This window comes from Muscardinus avellanarius (assembly GCF_963383645.1).
Source record: "Muscardinus avellanarius genome assembly, chromosome: 1".
Taxonomy (NCBI): Eukaryota; Metazoa; Chordata; class Mammalia; order Rodentia; family Gliridae; genus Muscardinus; species Muscardinus avellanarius.
Window position 1 is genome coordinate 239208445 of NC_137786.1, and position 22064 is coordinate 239230508.

At 62.1% G+C, this 22064-nt stretch overlaps 2 protein-coding genes across 2 annotated transcripts; one reads left to right on the forward strand and one right to left on the reverse strand.

Moving 5' to 3' along the window:
- Positions 1-241: 241 nt before the first annotated feature.
- Positions 242-10501, reverse strand: TSPAN4 (tetraspanin 4; the record flags this gene model as incomplete). The annotated part of the gene is made up of 7 exons (XM_080693448.1): positions 242-310; positions 786-869; positions 939-1070; positions 1168-1269; positions 1843-1917; positions 2543-2734; positions 10154-10501. The coding sequence occupies 7 exons, from the start codon at positions 10499-10501 to the stop codon at positions 242-244; spliced, it is 1002 nt and encodes a 333-aa protein (XP_080549574.1).
- A 7284-nt stretch (positions 10502-17785) lies between these two features.
- POLR2L (RNA polymerase II, I and III subunit L) lies at positions 17786-21252 on the forward strand (the record flags this gene model as incomplete). The annotated part of the gene is made up of 2 exons (XM_080698897.1): positions 17786-17880; positions 21144-21252. The coding sequence occupies 2 exons, from the start codon at positions 17786-17788 to the stop codon at positions 21250-21252; spliced, it is 204 nt and encodes a 67-aa protein (XP_080555023.1).
- Positions 21253-22064: the final 812 nt, after the last annotated feature.

Sequence of the window (22064 nt, forward strand, 5' to 3'; positions counted from 1 at the left end):
AAAGCCCCTCTTGCCCCCAGCCCTGGGCTCTGCTGCCGGCCCAGCCGCCCCCTCCCCTCTGGGCTGGAGACCCCACAGCTTCCCGCGCTGAGGCCTTCCGGGGACAGGGATCCTGAGGGCCCCGGGCACCAGGCCCCGCCTGCGCGGCAGAGCACCGAGTCCTGCAGTGGACAGGTAGGGCTGGATGCAGTCCTCCCTGGTGGGTGGTGTCCTTTGGCAGAGAAGCAGGGTGGCCGGCGGCCTATGCGCAGTAGGTGTCCGCCTTCACCACTTGGCAGTACATGGTCATGGCAAAGGTCAGCCCTAAGATCTGGGGCACAGGAGGGCAGCCAGGCTACAACGGAGGCCCTTGGCCCTTGTGGTGGGGGGAGCTTGCCCCATCCCGCCATGGCCCCACCCCACAACTGGCCCCCTGAGCCGCCCCTCTGCTGAGCCTCCAGGGCAGGGCTGGGGCCGCCCCTTGGGTCACTCTCGGGCACTCCCTGCTGGCCTGCCCCGCCCCACGTGCCCAGCTGTGTCCTGCATGCGAGCTGCCCTGTGGCAGGTCTGGCCGCAGCCTGCAGCCTGCCAGGTGCTGGCCTGGGCTCTACGGGGACTGTCACCCAGGAGCTGGGCTCCTGCCTGCGCCTCCCCCTAGGTCTGAGGCACCGGGCTCCCTCCACTCACTGGAGCCCCGCTCCCACCCTGAGGAGGGCCAGCCTGCGGGGTCTTCCCTGGCCGTGCCTCATGAACCACCCATCCAGGACTCTGGCCTGGGCTGCCCAGATCCCAGGGCCCCTGCGTACCTGCACCAGCGCCGTGCACAGCCCGAAGACGCCCACAGCCAGCAGGTTCTCCTGGAGCCAGGCCTTCACGGTCTCGTAGCAGGGCTGCAGGACAGATGGGTCAGCCAGGCCTCCCACCAGCCCCACCCTGCACCCCAGGGTGGGTGTGCTCACCGCCTTCCACCAGGTGCCCGGTGCATGCAGCCCACAGCCGTCGCTGAACTCCAGGCAGCAGGAGTCGGGCACGCGGGTCGCGTTGTACACCTCGAACCAGTCAGTGTAGTTGGAAACACCACAGCAGCGGAACTGGGGGAAGTGAGGGGCTGGGGCCGTGAGGCAGGGCAGGCAGCGGCCGCCCCCCAGCCGCCCCCAGGCCGGCCAGCCAGTGCCCCCAGCGGCTCACGTCAGTCTGAATGATGCTCCAGGCGTTGGTGAGGCCCACGTTACCCTGTGTGCCGTACAGGTGCAGGCCCTTCTTCAGGTCTTGCTGGGCATACCCGTCAATCTGGGGGTGCAGAGGGTCAGCAGGGCCCATCACCCACCTTATCCCAGCCTCGTACAGGCCTTTGTCCTCCACCTCTCATGCCGCTCCAGGGGCTGGGGGGTCCTGGGGCACACGGCAGGAGCCTAGCAGATCCATGGACACCCACCCGTCAGAGAGGCCTGTGTGCTGTGCAGCTGCGGGCCTGGGCTCCTGGACCTCTGTCCCCAAGAGCACCCTCCAGTAAAGGCACGAGGGGCTCAGGGAAGGCAGCCCCACGCCTGGGGCGGGGTGCACACAGCCCAGAGCGGCCCGCAGCGCCCGCTGTGGGGTGTCGGGCACAGGAATCCCAGAGAGCCCTGGGCTCCAGCCCAGGGATCAGATGTACGTCGTGTGCCATCCTGCCGGGAGTGAGCAACCTGGGCAGGCACCCGAGGTGTGGTCAGTGTGCCAGGCCACTGGGTGGCCGCAGAGCCAGCCACGAGCTGCCAGCGTCCCCCAATGCCTGCCTGGGCACCGTGGGCAAGTCCTGGCTACCAGTGGGACGGCGTCTGTCTGCACCACCTCCCCAGGCTGCGCGCCCCGGTGCGGCCGTACCTTGTCTGTGTAGGCGAAGAAGAGCACGGCGATGGTGGCCTCCAACAAGAACACCAGCAGCAGCAGCACAAAGAACTGCAGGGGTGGCAGGCTCAGCCTCAGTGCACCCAGCCGGCCACCCTCGCCCTGGGCCCCACCCAGCGGCCCTCCTCCACTGGCCAGCCCAGAACCACCAAGGGCTATGCGACCCCACTGCGGGGGCTCCCTGCCTGTCACCCTCCGAGGGGGTTTGAAGTGCACCCCAACACTGCATATCTGGGCCTCTGAGTGTCCCGGCTCCTGCCAGGCTGTGGAGGGGCCTCCTGAGGCTGAGACCTGAGTGGACCCTCCCAGGCAGGGTCCATCCTGATTCAGTCTACCCTCCGGGCCGAGGTCCCCGCCGGTTTTAATGAGCCTAATTGATTATCTGTGACTACCCCCTGGGAATCCTCCCTGCCAAGACGAGCACTGTGAGGGTCTCAACGGAGGCTCCCTGGGACAGAGCCGAGCCTGGGAGGGGGCAAGCCCAGTAAAGGCGGCACACGTGAGTGTGCGTGTGCAAAGGTGTGCCTGTGTATGACTTCTGTGTCTGTTGGGGAGGCCTTGCCAAGAGAGCACAGCCCCTCCGTGGCCCCCAGCCAGGCCCCGCCCACAAGGCACCCACACCCATGAGGCACCCGCGCTCACGAGGTACCCGCACCCACGAGGCACCCACACTCACGGTGAGCAGCAGGCACTTGTTCTCCTTGAGGGCCCCGATGCAGCCCACGAAACCGATGGCCATGACGAAGGTGCCGGTCGCGATGAGCAGGTTGGCGGCTGACAGGGATGGGAAAGAGGCCGACAGCGTGGCGAAGTTCCCCTGCGTGGCCGCCAGCCAGATGCCCACGCCCAGGACACCGCAGCCGCCTAACTGGACGGGATGAAGGGAGAGGGCAAGGTCAGGCACCCAGCTGGGCCGGCCACAGGCTGAGGGCCACACCACCCCGCGGCCTGTAGAGTCAGCCGATTCAGCCTCCAGGGGCAAGGGTCTTTAAGGGTGCCAGGGCCGGGTGCCATCCCCACCCCCCTCCCAACCCAAACACTTCCTGTAGAAGTGACATGACTGGAGCAGAAGGGACCTGCCTCCACTGGCCCCCAGAACCCGGCCTGCACCCCTCAGAGCTGCCATCCAGGCCTGCCCCAGGCCAAAGCGCAGTCCCCACCAGGCGGAGAGCAGGGCTGGCTAGGCCCGCTTCAGTGCAGGCAGGACTACCTAGATCTGTCAGTCTGCCTCCTGGTGGGCGGTCCCCAGGACTCCAGATGCCAAGCCCCACGTGGCTGCCCCCTGGCCTCGGAGCCCAGATGAGGGAAGCCCGCCTCATCCCGCTCCTGCTCAGAGCTAGAGCTCATCACAGCCTCACCCACGCTGGGACCAGCGTCTTTCCTGAGCACTGGCACTTGCACCCGCAGCCCTCCCCAGAGCCCCAAGACGGGTTCTTGCCGAGTCTCATCCTGGCGCATCGCTACAGATGCCTGTTGCTAGGAGGCGTGGTGCTGGCTTGGCCTGGCATAGTGACGGGGTCTTGGGCTCTGGGATGTCTTACAATAAAGGGGGGGACATGTTCTAAGCCAGGTGGGGGGCAGGGAGGCACCAGTGGCTAATGGGCTCTGGGAAAAGGCTGGGCAACCCTGGGGGCTCCTGCTTCCCCCAAGACCAGACAGGACACAGCAATGGACCAGAAAAGGCACCCCTGAAGTGGAGCACCCACACCACACCCCGGCATTCAGGTCCCAGGCGCCAGAGAGTCAGCATCCACCCAGGGACCTCCCCCCAAAAGGCAGCCCAGTGGCCGAAGGAACAGAGATGGGCTGCGGGGCCTGCAGCCCCATACTCCCTCCCTGCACCAGCAGGCCTGCTCCAGAGGCCTGGCGTGGGGAGTGCCGCCCCTGCACTGGCACGCCGGGCCCTCCTGACCCAAGCCTCAGCACAGGGGTGGGAAGCTGGGGGCACACACTGCTCCGCTGGGAGGAGACGCAAGGAGGTGGGGTAAAGGTCCTGCCCATGTGGGGGCTCCAGGGTACGGGTCCAGGCCCGCACTGGTGTCTGGGCCCAACCCTGCAGGGCAGGAAGGCCGCCCACCGAGCACCCTACCCCTGTCCAGCCCATAAGGCCAGGTGCAGCCGCTCTCTGTCCTGTGCTGCTTGCCAAAAGCCAGTGCCTGTGCCTGGCGTTCAGAACAGACATTTTCTGGATGCCCTGGGCTCAGGGCTGGCCGTGGAAGCTGCTGAGCCCCAAGGCCAGTTGCCATGCGGCAGAGACCCTTCCCGGTGCAGGATGAGGCTGCGGCGCCTGGCCGGGCATGGGGCAGGGGCACTGGGCGGGCAGGTCCAGGAAGAGGCCTTGTTTCCATGCAAGGCCCCAGGCCAGGGCTCCTGTCGTGACATGCTGTGACGTGACGTGGGGCTGACCTGCCTGGCTTGGCCCTTGGGGCTGGTTTCTGGAGGGGATGCCATGTACACACTCAGGCATCAAGGAAGTCAGGAGACCCTCCCAGGAGGGAGGCGCGCTGCGGGGTGGCACGGGTGCCCTGTCTGCCAGCTCTACAGAGATGCCCTGTGTGGGGCTCAGCACAGCCTGGGAACGCAGACCGCCAGGCACTGGCAGCTAGGGGCAGCGCTGTCCGCGGTGCTGAGCAGACGAGGCAGGCAGCGCCAGCATCAGGGAGCATGGGAGGCCTGGCCAGGCGCGGGAGCCTGCTCACTTAGCCTCCCCCACAGCAGCGCCCAGTGCCGAGAGCGCAAGGCCAGGGGGCGCTGGGCCTCCCCACACCCACCGCAGATGGGATCCCCGGCCTGCCTCTGGGCTAGGCCCATGGGCTTCAGCACTTCCCAGCTGTCATGGGGACCCTAGTGGGTGGCTTGGAGGGGCGCAGAGGGGCCCGTGGGACACCCAAGCTGCTGTGCAGGGCACCAGGCAGGGGTGCGGGTGCCCTTGCCCAGCACGGCCCCAGGACAGTCAGGTCAGAGCCATGAGGGCCAGGGAAGCAGGGGGCCGAGCTGCCCACCACTCACTGTGCCTGCTTGGAGGACCCTGGATGGCAGAGGGAACCGAAGCCCCAGAGGCGCCCACCCAGCAGGTCCTTGAGCAGAGGGGAGGTGCTGATGGGGTAAGTGTCATTCATTTAAAAGCCACTGCCTGGCCAGGCGTGGTGGCGCACGCTTGTAATCCCCGCACTTGGGAGGCAGAGACAGGAGGATCGCGCAGGTTCGAAGCCAGCCACGCGCGCTGCCTTAGGAGACCCTGTTTCCAAATAAAAATGTAAAAACAGGTCTGGGAGTGTAGGCCGGAGGTAGAAGGGCTTCCAGGAACCCCAGTGCCACCAAAATAAATAAATAAATAAATATAAATAAATAAATAAATAAAAGCCACTGCCTGCGCCGTCCACCTCTGCCTTCCAAGGGCAGCGGACAGCTCATGTCAGCAGGAAAGTGAGCTGCTGGAGCCCCTGGCCCCACGGGACACGGAAGGGCGTGGGGAGGACGCGCTGTGCAAAGCGGCTGGCACCATGGGGGCCGTTCCAGGGGGCAGGAAGGGACTCTCCGCTCCAGCCCGGAGGGGAATTCGTTTTTGTCATGAATACTACCCGAGACATCCTTCCCTCCACTGGAGATGGCAGAAAGACCCCACTCGCTGCCACCCAGACGGCCTGCCACCGTCCTCTAGCATGGATGTCATGCCACACGGCAGTGTCGCCTGCACGCCGCACACGTGAGGCCGTGTCCCCTGGGCCCACCTCACAGCCACCATAAACACCAGGCGCTGCGTTAATGACTTGTGCACGTGGAGAGTAAAATCACTGTGCTCGGGGTTCTCAAAACGTTTCTGCACATGCAGCTTTTAAAACGTTTTGGCAGGAAAATTACAGCCTCGGAGGGCGGGAGAAGATGGGCCCCTCAGACTCAGAGACAGATGCAAGAGGCAGGGGCGGGGCCAAGCACTGCCTCTCTCCTCAGTCAGGCGCAGGGGCCTGGGACTCCCCCACCAATGTCCCTTCTCCCAGCACCTGAGCCACAGTCTCAGACAAGCCACCTCCCACTGCTGACACCGTCCCCTGTGGCCGCACCCCGGATGGAGGCATGACAGCCTGGATCCCAGGGCACCAAGATGGGCCATGCCAGCCTGCACCAACACCATCTTTTTGGTTTTTGGGTACTGGGGATGGAACCCAGGGGCTTTCTACTTCCAGGTACACTCCCAGACCTATTTTATACTTGGAAACAGGGTCTCTTAAACCAGCTGAGGCTGGCTTCGAACCCATGTGATCCTCCTGTCTCAGCCTCCCAAACGCAGGGATTACAAGCATGCGCCACCATGCCCAACTCAAGACGATCTTTTTGGGGTTTTTTGTTTTGTTTTGTTTTGTTGATGGTACTGCGGTTCCTGGAAACCCTTCTACCTCCGGGCTACACTCCCAGACCTATTCTTAAACGTTTTTATTTGGAAACAGGGTCTCTTAAGCCAGCACAGCTGGCTTCGAACCTGCGCGATCCTCCTGTCTCCGCCTCCCAAGCGCGGGAATTACAAGCCTGTGCCACCACGCCTGGCGCTCAAGACCTTCTTTCGATCCACCCAAGTGTGGCCCAGGCACAGCCCACCAGGGCACTAACCTCGCCCTCAGTTCTGCTGGAGGTTCACGTGGTGTCACCCGAGCACCTAACATGGAGGTGCTGCTGTCCACTGTGGGGGCTTTCTGTTTAATTTGGTACTAGAGGCTGAACCCAGGGGTTCAGCTCAGAGCCTCTGAGCTAGACTCCTAGCCCTACTTTGTATTTTATTTTGCAACAGGGTTTCACTAAATTGCCAACTGGCCTCAAACCTGCAGTCCTCCTGTCTCAGCCTCCCAAGTACTGGGAGCCATGCACCACTGCACTGGCCGCCGTACATTTTGGGGGCTGGCCTCAGGCTGGGTGGGCTGGTGGGAGCCACATGGAGCCTGGAAGCCATCAAATGTGCCCCCTTCAGGCCCACGGGGCAGATGCCAGCCGGCTCTCTGCCCACCTGCTCCTCCGGCCACCCAGCTCAGGATGACAGATGGCCAGGCGGCTGGCCACGTCCTTGGAGCGGGTTGCAGGGCTGGGTCCTGCAGGGCAAGGCTGTGTCCAGAAACCCCTCTCCCACCAGGCTAGCAGAAACATGCCCATCTTGGCTGGGAGGTTGGTTACCCAGGTGGAGCAACTTTGTCCACTTAAAACTGATATAATTCCTTTTTTCCCAAGGCCTGTCCAACCAGGACAGCACCAACCTGGAGCCCACGTCTGGACAGGCAGCCCCAGCCCAGCACAGGGGAGCCACCAGCTCCCCGGAGCAGACTGGACTGGCTTCCACAAACACCATGTTACAGGCAGCAAAAGGAGTTCCCTGGTGTCCTGGCACTGCCCTGGAGCTGGATATGGAGCCGCCATCCCTGGGGCGTCCTCCTCTGCCAGGCTCAGGGCACGCTGTTGCTCGGACATCACCTCAGCTCCCAAGGCTGAAAGCAAGACAAGGACCCAGCAAGGCCTCTGCCCAGGAGCAGCCGCGGCTTTCTCAGCAGGAGCCCAGCCCTGAAACCAGCAAGACCTTTGGGTGCGCCACAGAGGAGCCGCTGAGCCCGCCACGGGGAATGCCCAGCAGGACAGGGCCAGCCAGGAGGACAGCAGAGCATGGACCCAAGCCCCGGCCTCTGACACCGCCCCCCTGGGGGCCCGCGGGGAGCAGCACAGGCCATGGGGTGGGCTCGGAGCGGCTCCTGCATGTCCCCCCAGTGCCAGGGCAGTGTCCTGGGGGCCCGGGCCCCGCAGCGTTTGGGTCACTGCACAGCTCCCACATGGCGCCCCCACACCCAGCAGGGCTCGCTGCCCTTCCAGCCATCCAGAGAGGCCCTGCCCACCCGTGGGGAGCAGCTGGGGGCTTGCTGAGAGCCTGGTGCTCTGGTGCCAGATCTGGGAAGGGCACGGGACACTTCCTGGGAGCAGAGGGAGGTGGCAGCCCACCTCCTCCGTGTCTGAGGAAGGCAGGTGGCAGGGTGGAGGCCACAAAGCCAGCCAGCCTCACCTTGCTGGACAGACACCACTCACGGGGCAGGCAGCCCCAGCCTAGGAGGGGGCGGGGCAGGGCCAGCCTGCTTCCCTGATTCCCCTCCACCCTGGGGACCGGGGCTTCCATTAGGGGAAGAGCTTTGCTGGCAGAGGCCCAGCTGATGACGCAGCCCATTGAACACAGGGGTCCCAGGGGCCGTGCAGCCCCCACCCCTCTCCGCTACTGGCCAGTACCCAGCACCACCATGGCCCTCCCCACCCCTTCATGGGCCCTGCACTTGGCCTCCTCCCACAAAGATGGGCTGCCAGGAGATACGCCCAGCCCCTGAGCCCTAACCTCCCCCCCACTGTACATGCCTCAAAGGTGTGCCTGGCGGAGCCCAGGGGTCACTGCCCACGGGGCCTGTCTGCTAGAAGGGGCAGGTGCCCTGTGTGGGTCCGGGGTTGGTGCTGCAGGGTTAGCTCCGGATGGAAGACCAAGGCAGCCACACAGGGGAGTGGGGTGCTGTCTGCTGGCCTCCATTGTGAATGGGAAACGGGATGGGGCCAAAGCCCCCTTAGAGGCCAGGAGCCCCAGACCTTTGCTCTCTAGGGGTCCAGGTGAGGTGTGCCCCAGCCCCTGACCCCCTCCCACCACCCATCACTGGCAGAAAGGGGGCTGAGTTCCCCAGGGACAAAACGGACAGAATCAGGCCCCATTAACCCAGCACAGGCGCCTCCTGGCACAGCCCCCTCTCCACTGAGCACGAGGCTAGGTCCCAGAAGAGCCACGGCTGGTGTCTGAGGTGGAGGGTGCAAGTGGACAGTAAAAGGGAATCGGTGTTCCAACCCAGGGGGTGCTCGGGGGGGGATTGGTGTTCCAGCCCAGGGGGTCCTCGGGGGGGCTGCTGGATTGTTCCTCTCAGGCGGAGGGAGGACGTCATCTGGGGAGCGGCGGAGCGTGCCTGCTCTGCAGCTGGCAGCGAGGCCCTGTGGGGTTCAGAGCCCAGCCAGCCCCACTGGACCAGGCTGCTCTTGGGCAGGCAGACCCCCTTTGGGGGCCCCCCTCCCTCCCCCTGCAGGCAGGTGCCCAGGTCAGGGAGAATGCTGAGCAGAGAAGGGGCCTGTGGCCCCCAGCAAGGGAGGAGTCTGCTGCCAGACCCAGCTAGGTCCAGCAGCCCACCCATCCCCCACAGCTCCCCCGTTCTGCCCGACAACTGCCCACCACCATCACAGCAACACCTACGGCCGTCAGCTGTGGTCACACTGTCACCTGCAGCGGCCTCTCCACACTATCACACTGCTTGGGACTGGCTGGGCTGGCAACTCTTCGCCCTAACCACATAGGTGCCACTGAAGCCTGCCACCCTCCCCCCCAAAGACTTCCCCTTTTCCCAAGAGCTGGGCGCAGCTTCGGCCCACACCCACCCCTGCGGCTGCAGCACCCCCTGGCCTCCGACCTGGGCCTCGCCCTCCCACAAGCGTCTCGCAGAGAACAAACCCTGGGGAGACCCCTTCCAGAGCTGGACACCTGGAGCAGCAGCTTACTCGGGCCACCCCTCATGACCCCAGGCCCCTGCCCAAGCCAGGGCCAGGCAGGAAGCCGGACAGACCCAGGTCTCTGCACATTTGGCCTGAACCGGACCACAGTCGAAGAGCAGCGTTCTGAAGTCTGGGGCCCACGGCACCTTCCAGCTCCCTCGCTCCATGGTGGACAGAGTTGGATCAGGAAGCAAAGACAGCCTGGAATGACCTTGGGTACCATTTCTCCAGCAAGCCTTCCCCAGCATGGCCAGGGAAGCCATGGCCCGGGCCACTCCCAACTCCAGCGGGGTCCAGGCCCCACGCAGCTCGCTCACACAGGGCGTGGAGCCTGCCCTGGCCACTCCCCACCTACCGTCCTCATCTGGGCTGGAGGGGGTCCCACCCTGGATGCCCGCCTGGTCAGCAAACGTCTCTGCAAGTCAGGGAGGCGGGAAGCCAGCGCTCTCCGCCCACTAAGCTCAGGGTCGGGGGCACCCTCGCTGAGCACACACCCCCTCGCCGTCGCCAGCGCCCTGGGGTGCCGGGCCAGCGGGGCTCCGGGGAAGCGGGAGTCCCGCAGCAGGAAGGGGGCGAGGCAAGGAGAGGGGGAAGCTCGGCTCAGCGCGGGCCGCCCTGCCCAGGGCCCGAAGCCGAATCCGGGCAGAAGCGCGGTGCCCGGCCCGGCCCGCCCGCGCGCGACACCTCCCGCCGAGCAGGAGGGGAGGGAGGCGCGGCAGCCCGGCACCCAGGACGCCCGCCGGCCACTCACCCAGAAGAGCAGGTTGAAGGCGAACATCAGGTACTTGACGCCCTGGAGGCAGCCGCGCGCCATGCTGCAGCGCTGCAGCTCTAGGAGGAAGATGAAGGAGAGGTCCAGGTAGAAGACCACGTACTTGTTGCCCTTGGGCGACGCGTAGCGCGCCTGGGCCGCCTTGGGGCCGGGGTTGGCGTGCAGGCCGAAGAAGGCGCCGCCCGCGTCCCCCGCGTCCCCGGCGCCCGCGCGCCCGCACAGGCTGCTGCCGCGCCGGAAGGGGCCGCCGCGCGCGAAGCCCGGCTCCTTGCCCTCGGGCGACGGGCTGCGCCGGTACGTGGACTCGTCGGTGCTCGAGCGCCGCATGGCGCAGGAGCGGGGCCGGCCCCGGCCGCAGTCAGCGCCGCGCGCCCGCCGCCCCGGGGCGCCCCATCCCGGCCGCCGAGCCGGAGCGCCGCGCCGCTCCCGACACCTGCCGCGCCGCCGGCCAATCCCGCGCCGCCGCGCCCCGCCCCCGGCCCGCGGCCAATCGCAGCGCCCCCCGCCCGCCGCCCGCCGCGCCCCGGCCAATCCCGCGCCGCCGCGCCCCCGCCCGCGCCCCCGGCCCCAGCCGGCGGGGAGGAGGGTGCGGGCGAGGAGCGGGAGCTGACCCACGACGGCCCGCCGCCGGAAGGAAGCCGACCTCCAACCAGGCAAAGCTCTCAGCAAATTTAGGGGTGACATCTTTGCTGTCAACCTGGGGCGCCTCCGGCTCCAGGCATCGTGGGGGAGGGAGCCTTGGGTGCCCAGGAGGGGGTGTCGGTGAGGTTTTCTGACTTGAAAGGATGGTTCGGGACCCTGGAGTGCAGGGGCAACCTCAAAGGACCCCCCCCCACACGGTCCTGGGCAGGCCCAGGTGGGCCGCTCTGCCCCTGGACTGGTGTCACGGGGGTTGGGGAAGCCCAACCAGCTGCAAGAGCAGCCAGTGACCCGCGGCTTTGAGACACTGCTAGCACCATCTTGAAATTCTCTGTAATACCCCCCCCCCCAGTACTGGGGATTGAACCCAGCAGTATTCTACCTCTGAGCTACAGTCCCAGTCCTTTTACTTTATTATTTTATTTATTTATTTATTTATTTATTTATTTATTGGTGGTACTGGGGGTGGAACCCAGAGGCTTTCATCCTCCGGGCTATACCCCCAGACCTATTTTATATTTTATTTGGAAACGGTCCCACTAAGTTGCTGAGAGCCTCACTAAGTAGCTGAGGCTGGCTTTGAACTTGTGCAATCCTCCTGTCTCAGCCTCCCAAGCGCAGGGATTACAAGCGTGCGACACCACGTCTGGCTTATTTTTGTTTTAATTCTTTATTTTGAAACAGGGTCTCACTAAGTTGCAGAGAGCCTAAGTGGCTGAGGCTGGCCACAAACCTACAATGCTCCTATCCCAGCCTCCCAAATACTGGGATTACAAGCATGTGCCACCATGCCCAGCTCAAATTCCCCATAATTTCTGAACAATGGGCCCAAAATTCATTTTGCATTAGCCAAATAAAAGCCAGTCTACAGCAAGAGACCCCAACCCCTCTGAACTCCGGAGGACACAGAGGAACCCACACCAGGACCCTGCACCCTGCACTCATGAGTGTCCTAATGTATGTTAGCCCACCACACATGTACCGCGGAAGGCAGGGGACACATGTCCTCCGGGCTGGGCCCAGACCCCCACTCCAGCCCTACAGACAGGGTCAGATCAAAAGGGCCCCGTGGAGCCGGGCGTGGTGGCACACGCTTGTCATCCCAACATTTGGGAGGCTGAGACAGGAGGATCCGGGTTCTCGGACAGCCTCAGCTACTTAGTGAGGCCCTGTTTCGAAATAAAGAATGAAAAATAGGGCTGGGGATGTAGCTCAGAGGTAGAATGCCCCTGGGTTCAATCCCTAGTACTGAAAAGAAGAGAAAGAAAGAAAGAGGCCCTGTGGTGTGGGTGAGACACCAAGATTCCCCAACTGACCGGCATCCCAGAGGACAGACAGGGAGTGAGCCCAGGCCTAGGGGGCCAGGCGCACCCTGGGCTCAAGCTGCCAAGGCCTTCCTTGTCTCCACAGTGGTCACGGCGGTGGTATCTACCCCATGGAGCAGTCCTGGAAACCGCAGCCCAAGGAGGGAGTCCACAGCCAAGTGGAGGGGGGAGGGCAGGAAGAGGAGTGGTGCCCATCAGCAGGGCTGACCAGCTCTGGAGGGTCCTCTAGAGGGACGGACTGAGTGGTGGGAGGTGGTTCTGGGGGGAGGCTGAAGCCAGCGAGAGCCCCTGGGTTCCCAGTGAGCGCGCCCCCTGCTGGGGAGAAGCTGAGCTCACTGCACCGGCCCTCTGCTGCCCCCTGACGGCTCTGAGGGAAACTGCGGCTGCAGCCCCCTAGGCAGTGTCCCTGGCTGTGGGAGAACGAGGAGGTCCCTACCTAGCCACGTGGCCTCCCCCAGGTTACTATTCCCTGAGGATCCTCTGCCAGTCTAGGCCCCAGGAAAGGGAGAATACTGGGACGGGGGCGCACATCAGGAGCCCAGCGGGAAGCAGAGACCACCACCCAGCTCTGCCCGAGGAGCAGGTCCCCAGACCCACAACCCCACTAGGCCCCTGGTGCCCCCAGTGCCAGGCCCAACTCAGCCAGCCCCACAGGTCCAAGGGCCGGGACACTGCAGCGCCCACAGCAGTGAACACACTCTGGCCACGGGTGGGGAGGAGCCACAGCAACTCAGGGGAGAAGCCGACCTGGAGCCCCAGACACCACCCATACACCTCAGTGCCACACCGGGCTCTCCCCAGATGGTTGAGCCACCAGGCCACCCCTGCAGCTGGCCCTGCAGCCCAGTGTCAGACAGCGGAGCCGCAGCAGGGCATGAATACACCCGCTGCCCTCCCAGTTCCATTCATCTTTCTTGAGCACCAGGTGGGGGTGGGGAGGACTGCCAGGTTGAGGGGGGGCCAGGGCCAGGCTATCGAACCCCACTTTCCTGCACCCCAGTGTGGCACAGACTAGAAGGAGGGGGTGATGGGCGGGGCAAAGGGGAGCCCCGCATCCAGGATGCCACCCCAGTATCTCTGCACACTGGACCCCGTCCCTCCTAAAAAACGATGTACAAGCCAGGAGCACGCTTTAATCCCAGCACTCGGGAGGTTAAGACAGGAGGGTCAAAGTTCGGTTCTGGACAGCCTCAGATTCTTATGCCCTTTGCAACTCAGTGAGACCTTGTTTCAAAGGAATAAAAAAATAGGGCTGGGGGTGTAGCACGGAGGTAGACTGTCCCTGGGTTCCATCCCCAGTACTGCAAAAAACAAAAACAAAAACAAAAAAACAGACCCTGTATATAACACCCAGCTGAGCAGATGAGGCCAATCTGATGTGATCTGACAGCTCAGCCCAAGGCCACAGGCAGCGGAGTGAGGACCGGGCTCCTCCTGGGTGGAGATGCTGTGAGCGCCTGGCCAGGCCATGCCCACCTGGGCCTGCCTCAGGGAGAAGGCCGGGAGGTACTTAGTACCTGAAGGCCGCCTGGCGGGCTGGTGAGTGGCTGGCACAGCAGGCATGTGCTCTACAGGAGGCTGGATGCAGGCCATGGGTACCTGGCGCTCCCAAGGGGGCAGGTGCAGGACCAGGTGGGGGTGCACAGCTAGATTCAGGGGCCAGCCCACTGGCCAGTGGCCCCAGAAGGGCAGCTTCCAACAGGGGCTCTCTCGCCTGGGCCTCTTCAGATGCCAGGCAGGACCACAGGCTAGCAAACACAGAGAACGTGTGCTCACGTGGAAATACAGGGAAAGCTGGCTGCTCACAGAGGGACAAGCGTTCTGCCCCCACCCCCGGCCAAGACCAGCCTGTGCTGTATACTCCTCCGCCCCTCCCTTTTCTTTTTTTTTTTTTTTTGGGGGGGGGTACTAGAGATGGAACCCAGGGGCATATTCTACCTCCTAGCTACACCCCCAGCCCAATTTTTATTCTTTATTTATTTCTTTTGCAGTTCTGGGGATGGAACTCAGGGGCTTTCTACCTTCAGGCTACACCCCCAGCCCTATTTTATATTTTATTTGGAAACAGGGTCTCACTAAGTAGCTGAGGCTGACTTTGAATCTATGCGATCCTCCTGTCTCAGCCTCCCCAGCCACCACGCCTGGCTTTATTCTTTACTGTGAAACAGGGTCTCACTAAGTTGCAGAGGGCCTCTACTTACACTAAGTAGCTGAGGCTGTCAGCGAATCTTGGTCCTCTGACGGCTCCCGAGTGCTGGGATCACAAGCATGATCCGTGTGCCACCATGCCCAGCTCGCCCCTCCCTTTTCAGCTGAGCAGACCACAACTGAGGAAGGGGCCTCGAGCCCTGCCCATGGAGCCTGCCAGCACTGTCCCAAGAGGCCCATCCATCTGCCGCCAGGACCCAAGACAAGGACGCCCTCGCTCTTGTGGGTCAGGGTACAGTGCAAGCGTTGAGGGCGAGCCACAGGAGACCACAACGGGGACCTCCCAGATCAGCTCCGAACACAGCTGGCCACAGCGGCCTGGGCGGGTGTTTGCAGTGGAGCGACCCCTCAGTGGGGTGGCGGCGCAGGCCCAGGGGCTCCAACCCCACTTTCCACACGGGCCAGGGTGGAGAGCAGGGCAGAGGTGCCCGCCCTGGCTCCCGGGCCGAGCCAGCTCTGGGGTGGCTTTGAGGAGGCAGGCAGGGCTGTGCCAACACAAACAGGCTCTGGTGTGGCTTCCTCTGCAGCCGCAGCCCTGCTGGGCCCAGTTCCCACTTCAGGCAGGGGCACTGCAAATGCTGCCGGGCAGGCTGACACCCACCCACAGAGGCAGCTGGGGGCCACACACAGCCTGGCGGGGCCATCTCCCGGCCTAGCCTGAGCCTCTGGAGGCTGGAGACACCCCCGCCTCCCCCAACTTCAGCTGGGATGGAGGTCCCTGGGGGACTGGGCAAAGAGGCCCCAGGCTCTCCTCCTGGGCTCTCCCTCCACTGAAACCCAGCACCCTGCTCCCCTGCACCCTCAGGAGTTTCTCTGCTGGAGGTCACATGGGTGGGAGTGATGTGGGAGGGACCTACAAGAGCTGGGGGCCCACAGTGAGGCCAAAATGCTCCCAGGAGCCGGAAGCCAAGGGGCCACCCAAGCTGGGCGTGGTGGGTTCCCAGCAGTACTTGGGAGGCTGAGGAAGAAGGATCACAAGTTTGAGGCCCATCTCAACAATCTAGCCAGACCTTCAGTAACCTAGGGAGAGCCTGTTTCAAAACAGAATATAAAGTAGGCCTGGGGTATGGCTTAGAGAGCCCCTGGGTTCAATCCCCAGCACCAGAGCTCGATATGGTGGCACACACTTGTAATCTCGGGAGGCTGAGGCAGGAGGATCGCGGTTCGCGGCCAGCCTCAGCTACTCAGTGAGGCCCTTTACAACTCAGCGAGACCCTGTTTCAAAATAAAGAATAATAAATAGGACTGGGGGAGCCTCAGAGGTAGAATGCCCCTGGGTTCCTTCCCCAGTACTGCAGAAAAAAGAAAAAGAAAAAACAGTACCATAAAAAATAAAAATTAAAAGGGCTGGGGGCTGAAAGGATGGTGGCACATGCCTATAAGCCCAATACTTGGGAGGCCCAGATAGGAGGATGGCAGGTTTAAAGCCAGCCTCAGCAACTTAGTGAGACCCTGTTTCCAAATAAAGGGGGCAGGGGGCTGAACGGTAACTCAGAGTTAAAATGTGCTGGGATTCAATCCTAGTACCAAAAGAGAGAAAAAGAGAGCGATCTCCAGCGCATCAGGGCTATGTCCAAAGGGTCATCCAGGTAAGGCCAGTTCAGCCCCAACCACCTGTGCCCCCCACCGGGGCCCCAGGGCAGCGAGAAGCCACTGAAACAGTATGCTCAGGGGGCAGGGCTGGCGTCCTGGCGGTGTCCCAGTGTGTGTTGATGGCACCCAGTACTGCAGCTCACACGGATGCACCTGCCCCCCAGCACACCCTCCAGGTCAGAGGTGTGAGACTGGGGGGCCGGGACCTCCCCATCCTCACCCTCCGGGCCAGAGGTCTTGGCCAGCCTCGTGGTATAGGAATTGCCCCCCTTCCGGCTAGGTAGCTTCTTTACCACCAGTGCTTCACAGATAGGGAAACTGAGGCTGTGGTATAGGGCCAGGGTATGGCCAGCTCAGTCCCAGCCCAGTGCTGTGCACCTGGCCACCCAGCACCTTCCTTGACCGTGGCTGCCAGTTTCCTGGGTAATGCCCACAGCTGAAACCCCAATCCTGGGCTGGCTCCGCCGTCCCCTGCCCTGAAGTGACCCCTCCCCCTCCTCTAGCAGCAATCTTGCGAAAGCAGGCCTTACCCTTGTGCCCGTGCCCCACCATGCCAGGCTCAACACCCCGTTCTCATAAACCCAGTACCTCCTGCTCCCAGCGGCCTCGGCCTGGGTCCCATCTGCACACTGGGGGGGGGGGGGCTGCCCAGCCCTGCCGACAGGCACAGTGCCTGCGCTGGGGTCCCCTCCCACCGCTGCCCCGAGAAGCTGGCTCAGGTCCCAGGCCGCTTCGACCCCCAAGGCACACAGAGGGATGTGCCAGCCAGGGCTGGGGTGGGGGCTGACCTGTGAGGGTCCCAAGAGTCCTGGGGCAGGGCCAGGGAAGAGCAAGGGCGGGCTTCCGCCCTTTCTGGGGTGCACAGGGGCTGGACCAGGCAGCCCGGGGCTCTGCAGCCAGGGTCCCTCCTGGAAAATCAGGGGGCCAGAGGAGGGGCTGGTGAGGAGATGATACCACTGCCCCCAAAAGGCGCCCACAGGCTCGCACTTGTGGAATTCCAGGAATGTCAGGCTGGCTCTGGACTCTCTCCCCAACTCTCCCAGAGTAAACAACTTTTCCAGGCAGGAGCAGGGGTGGGACAGGCCCCGGGCCCCTCCTCCAGGAAGCCTCCGGTCCACACCCATCCCCTGGGACCCTCCCGGCTGACGTCGCGGACCCCCTCCCCAGTCTCCCTTACCTCCGGCTCCCCTCGGGGCTTGGGCCTGACCCCGGGCCACAGTGACTCACAGCCCCTAAGCTGCCCCTCTGGCCCCGGGCAGGATGTGCGTCCACTGTCTGGGGAGAGGGGGCAGGGAAGGGAAGTGGCCTCTGCTCGTGGCTCCCCACGTGGCCCGGGGGGGACGGCCAGTGCTGCTGGGGAGGCTGTCCAGGATGGGGGTGGGGGCACAGGCCCCAAGGGGCTCTGCCGACTCCGACCCCGCGAGTCCCTCCCCAGCGACCGAGGCCCGAGGGCGCGGCTGACGGACGCCCGGGACTCCACTAAGTCCTCTGGGCGGCCAGCAAACCTGCCCAGGGCGCACCCCCTCGCGGAGTCCCTCCCGCCCCGGGCAGCCGCGCAGGGCGAAGGCGCCCGGCCCAGCCCTCCACCCCGGCCGCCCGCATCCCGCCCGGAGCCGCGCGCGTCCTCAGGTGCGCCTCGCCGTACCTGCGCGCGCAGCCTCCCGCTCGCGCCCGCGGCCAGGAAGCGGGCACGCGAAACGCGAAGCGCCGAGGTCTGCGGGCCGCGCGCGGCCGCCGTAGCCGGGACGCTCCGCCGGGGGCGGGGCCGAGGGGCGGGCCCGTCCGCGGTGGGCGTGGCCTCGGCACCGCACGCCAGACCCGGCCGGACGCCGCCGCCGCCGCCGCCATGATCATCCCCGTGCGCTGCTTCACCTGCGGCAAGATCGTGGGCAACAAGTGGGAGGCCTACCTGGGGCTGCTGCAGGCCGAGTACACCGAGGGGTGAGCGCGGGCCGCGGGCGGACCCTGGCCGGCGCCCGCCCTTAGAGCCAGCCTCGCCGGGCCGGGCCTTCGGGCCCCCGGCCCCGAGTCGCAGGACGCCGAGCCTTGGGGGGCGAGTGCCGGCGTCTCGGCGGCCCCGGCAGTGTATCTGCCCGGGGTGCTGAGCACTGAGCCAGGGCCACGCTTTCTCTGAGCTGCAGCCCGGTTTTACTTATTTCTTTGTTCATTGGTGGTACGGGGATGGAACCCAGGGGCCTTCTACCTCCGGGCTACGCTCCCAGACCTATTATATATCTTATTTGGAAACAGGGTGTCTTAAACCAGCTGAGGCTGGCTTCGAACCTGCGCGGTCCTCCTGTCTCAGCCTCCCAAGTGCGGGGGTTACAATTGTTTTTTTTGTTGTTGTGGTTTGTTTTGTTTTGTTTTGTTTTGTTTGCTCTGGGGATGGAACCCAGGGGCATTCGGCCCCCGAGCTATACCCCCTGCTCTTTTTTTAAATTCTTTATCTTGAAACAGAGTCTCACTTAAGTTGCGGAGGGCCTCACTAAGTAGCTGAGGCTGTCCACTAACCGTGATCCTCAAGTCTCAGCCTCCCGAATGCTGGGATTACAAGCGTGGGCCACCACACCCGGCTTTATTTTTATTTTGAAACAGGGTCTTCGTAGGTTGATGAGAAATTCACTACTTGCCGAGACTGTCCTTGAACCTATAATCCTTCTTAGCCTCCCAAATACAGGGATTACAGACTTGTGCTACCACATCCAGCTTTAATATTTGTTTTTAGTGCTTTGGGCTGAAACCAGGAGCATTCCACCTCCAGGCTATACTCCCAGGCCCACTCCCCCTTTTTTTTCTTTTTCTTTTTAATGATACTGGGGATGGAATTTAGGGACATTGACCTCCAAGCTACACCTCCAGCCCTATTTTTTAGTTGTTTTTTTTTTTTTTTTTAACAGGGTCTCACTGTGTTTCTAAGGGCCTCACTAAGTAACTGAGGCTGTCTGTGAACCGCGATCCTCCTGTCTCAGCCCCCTGAATGCTGGGATTACTAGCGGGTGCCACTGCGTCCAGCCCCTTTTTTATTTATTTATTATTTTTGTGGTACTGGAGATTGAACTCAGGGGCATTCCACCTCACTTTATTTTACTTTATTTTATTGTGGTACTGGGGATTTAAATTCAGAGGCATTCTACTTCCAAGCTACCCATTAGCCCTATTTTTTATTCTTTATTTTGAAATAAGGTCTCACTAAATTGCAGAGGGCCTCACTACGTAGCTGAGGTTGTGATCCTCCTGTCTCAGCCTCCCAAGTACTGTACTGGGAATATTATAAGCGTGCACCACTACTCCTGGTTCCTGTTTTATTTGGAAACAGTCTTATTACTACTTGCTCAAGCAACCTGCAAACTTCCTGTCTCGTCCTACCAAGTAGTGGGACTACAGGCATATTACAGTGAGCATGGACGCATGGCTTTTTTTTTTTTTTTTTTTGGTGGTGGTACTGGCGGTGAAACCCAGGAGCATTCTATCTCCAAGCTATACCTCCAGCTCCATTTTTTTTTTTAATTCTTTATTTTGAAACAGGGTCTCACTGAGTTGCAAAGGGTCTTACTAAGTAGCTGAGGCTGGCCTTAAACCGTTATCCTCCTGTCTCAGCCTCCTGAATGCTGGGATGACAAGTGTGTGCCACCAGGCCTGGCTCACATCCAACTTTTTAAATACATTTAAGGCCAGGCCTGGTGGCTCACACTTTTAATCCCCGCACTTGGGAGGCAGAGACAGGAGGATCGCGCAGGTTCGAAGCCAGCTGCATGCGCTGGCTTAGGAGACCCTGTTTCCAAATAAAAATGTAAAAATAGGTCTGGGAGTTAGCCCAGAGGTAGAAGGGCTTCCAGGAACCCCAGTACCACCAAAAAAAAAAAAAAAAAAGTACATTTAAGCCAGGCATGGCGGTGCACGTTTGTGATCCCAGTACTTGGGAGGCTGAGAGGATTGCAGGTTCCAGGACAGCCTCAGCAAGCAGTGAGGCTCATCAGTCTAGCAAGAGCCTCTTCAAAATAAAAACTAAAAAATTGGGCCAAAGGCGAAGGTATGGCTTGGAGGTGGAATGCCCTTGGGCTCAATCCCCAGTACCACACAAGAGTAGAAATATATATGTGTGTTCTAGTGCCATTTTCCTGCCAGTTGCGTAATTTTGTTTTTTAGAGTAGCCTCTTTCCAGAACTAACATCTCTGCATTGGAGTCAGTGGTGTGGGACTTTTCTGAAGGCCGCAGGGTGAAATTGAGGCTTCTACTTGGTTTGGCAGGTGGCTCCCTGGTGAGGGTACCTGCTCCTCTGTCTGCTGAAGACTGTGAGGCGAGCAGAGCCCTGACGCCCGCTCATGGCCCTCCCCACACAGGCCCTGCCTGGAGCCCTGGGTTAGAAGAGGGGAGCAGCCGGGCGTGGGGCGCACGCTTGTCATCCCAGCACTCAGGAGGCTGAGACAGGAGGATCGCGGTTCAAGGCCAGCCTCAGCTACTTAGTGAGGCCCTCTGCAACTCAGTGAGACCCTGCTTCAAAATAGAGAATGAAAAATAGGACAGGTGTAGCCAGGCGTGGTGGCACACGCTTATAATCCCCGCGCTTGAGAGGCTGAGACAGGAGGATCACACGGGTTCGAAGCCAGCCTCAGCTACTTAGTGAGACTTTCGGCAACTTAGCGAGACCCTGTTTCCAAATAAAATATAAAAAAGGTCTGGGAATATAGCCCGGAGGTAGAAAGCCTCTGGATTCCATCCCTAGTACCACCAAAAAGAAAAATAGGGCAGGTGTAGCTCAGAGGTTGTATGCCCCTGGATTCCATCCCCAGACCCGCAAAAAAAAAAAAAAAAACAGAAAAGGGGAGTAGAGCTGATTGTGATGGCGCACTCCTCCACTCCCAGTACTTGAGAGGCCGAGACGGGAGGGTTGCAGGTGTAAGGTTGGCTTCAGCAACTTAAAGACCCTATCTCCAAAAAGATTAAGATCTAGGGTGTAGCTCAGTGTTAGAGCACTCCTGGGGTCAGTCCCTAGTACCATGAAAAAGGAAAAAACCCTGGATCGCGGTGGCACACATGGGTGCACCCTGTGCCTCCGCGACTCGGTGGGAGAGGCCGCGCTGTCTCCTTTCGGGCGTCTGAGTGCCATAGGCGTTGCCAGCTTGGGGAGACGGGCGGGGCTGGCAGGCCGCAGGGGCAGCTGGCTGTCGCTACAGCCAGCCTCACCACTCTGCCCTGGACACAGGGACGCCCTGGACGCGCTGGGCCTGAAGCGCTACTGCTGCCGCCGCATGCTCCTGGCCCACGTGGACCTGATCGAGAAGCTGCTCAACTACGTGCCCCTGGAGAAGTGACCGCCAGGCCGCGGGCTCCCGCCAGCGGCGCCTGGCCACGGCCTCCTGCTCCCCTGGAAGCAGCCAGCCAGTGAAGACTCCTACGGATTCCCTGCATGTCCTGCTACCTGGCCTGGTCTGGGGCTCCCTGTGCCCGTGAACCTGCACCCTCACATCTGAGCAGCCGAGCCCCGGCCTGGCTGGGTGCTGGGCCAGTCTCACCCATGGGTGGCCTTCCAGCAGTCTTCTACCCCAAGGCTCTACATCCCTTTCCTCCTGCCAGTCCATCGGGGTGGACGGCGGTAGACATGGCCTCGCTGCCCAGGGGGAGGCACCATCCCTGGGCAGCAGCCCAAGCCTAGAAGGTCCCTCAGCAGCCAGGAGCATTCGGGGGCCTACTTCGCGCTCATGTTCTGGACTCCAGGCCAGGCGCAGGGGCCCACGCCTCTGGGATCTAAACCACATTTTCAGCCAGGCATGGTGGCGCACACCTGCCATCCCAGTACTTGGAAACTAAAACGGGAGGATTGCAGGTTCACGGCCAAGCTCAGCAATATAAACCCTTCGCAACTTAATGAGACTGTTTCCAAATAAAAAATGAAATAGAACCGCGTGTGGTGGTGTATGCCTGTAATCCCAGGACTTGGGAGGCTGAGACAGGAGGGTCACAAGTTTAAGGACTACCTTGACATGTAATGAGACTCGTCAACCTAGTGAGACTGTTTCAAAATAAAAAATAGGAGCCGGGCATGGTGCATATGCTTGTGATACCAGCATTAGGGGAATTAGGGGGCTGAGGCCGGAGGGTCGTACTTCATGGCCAGCCTCAGCTA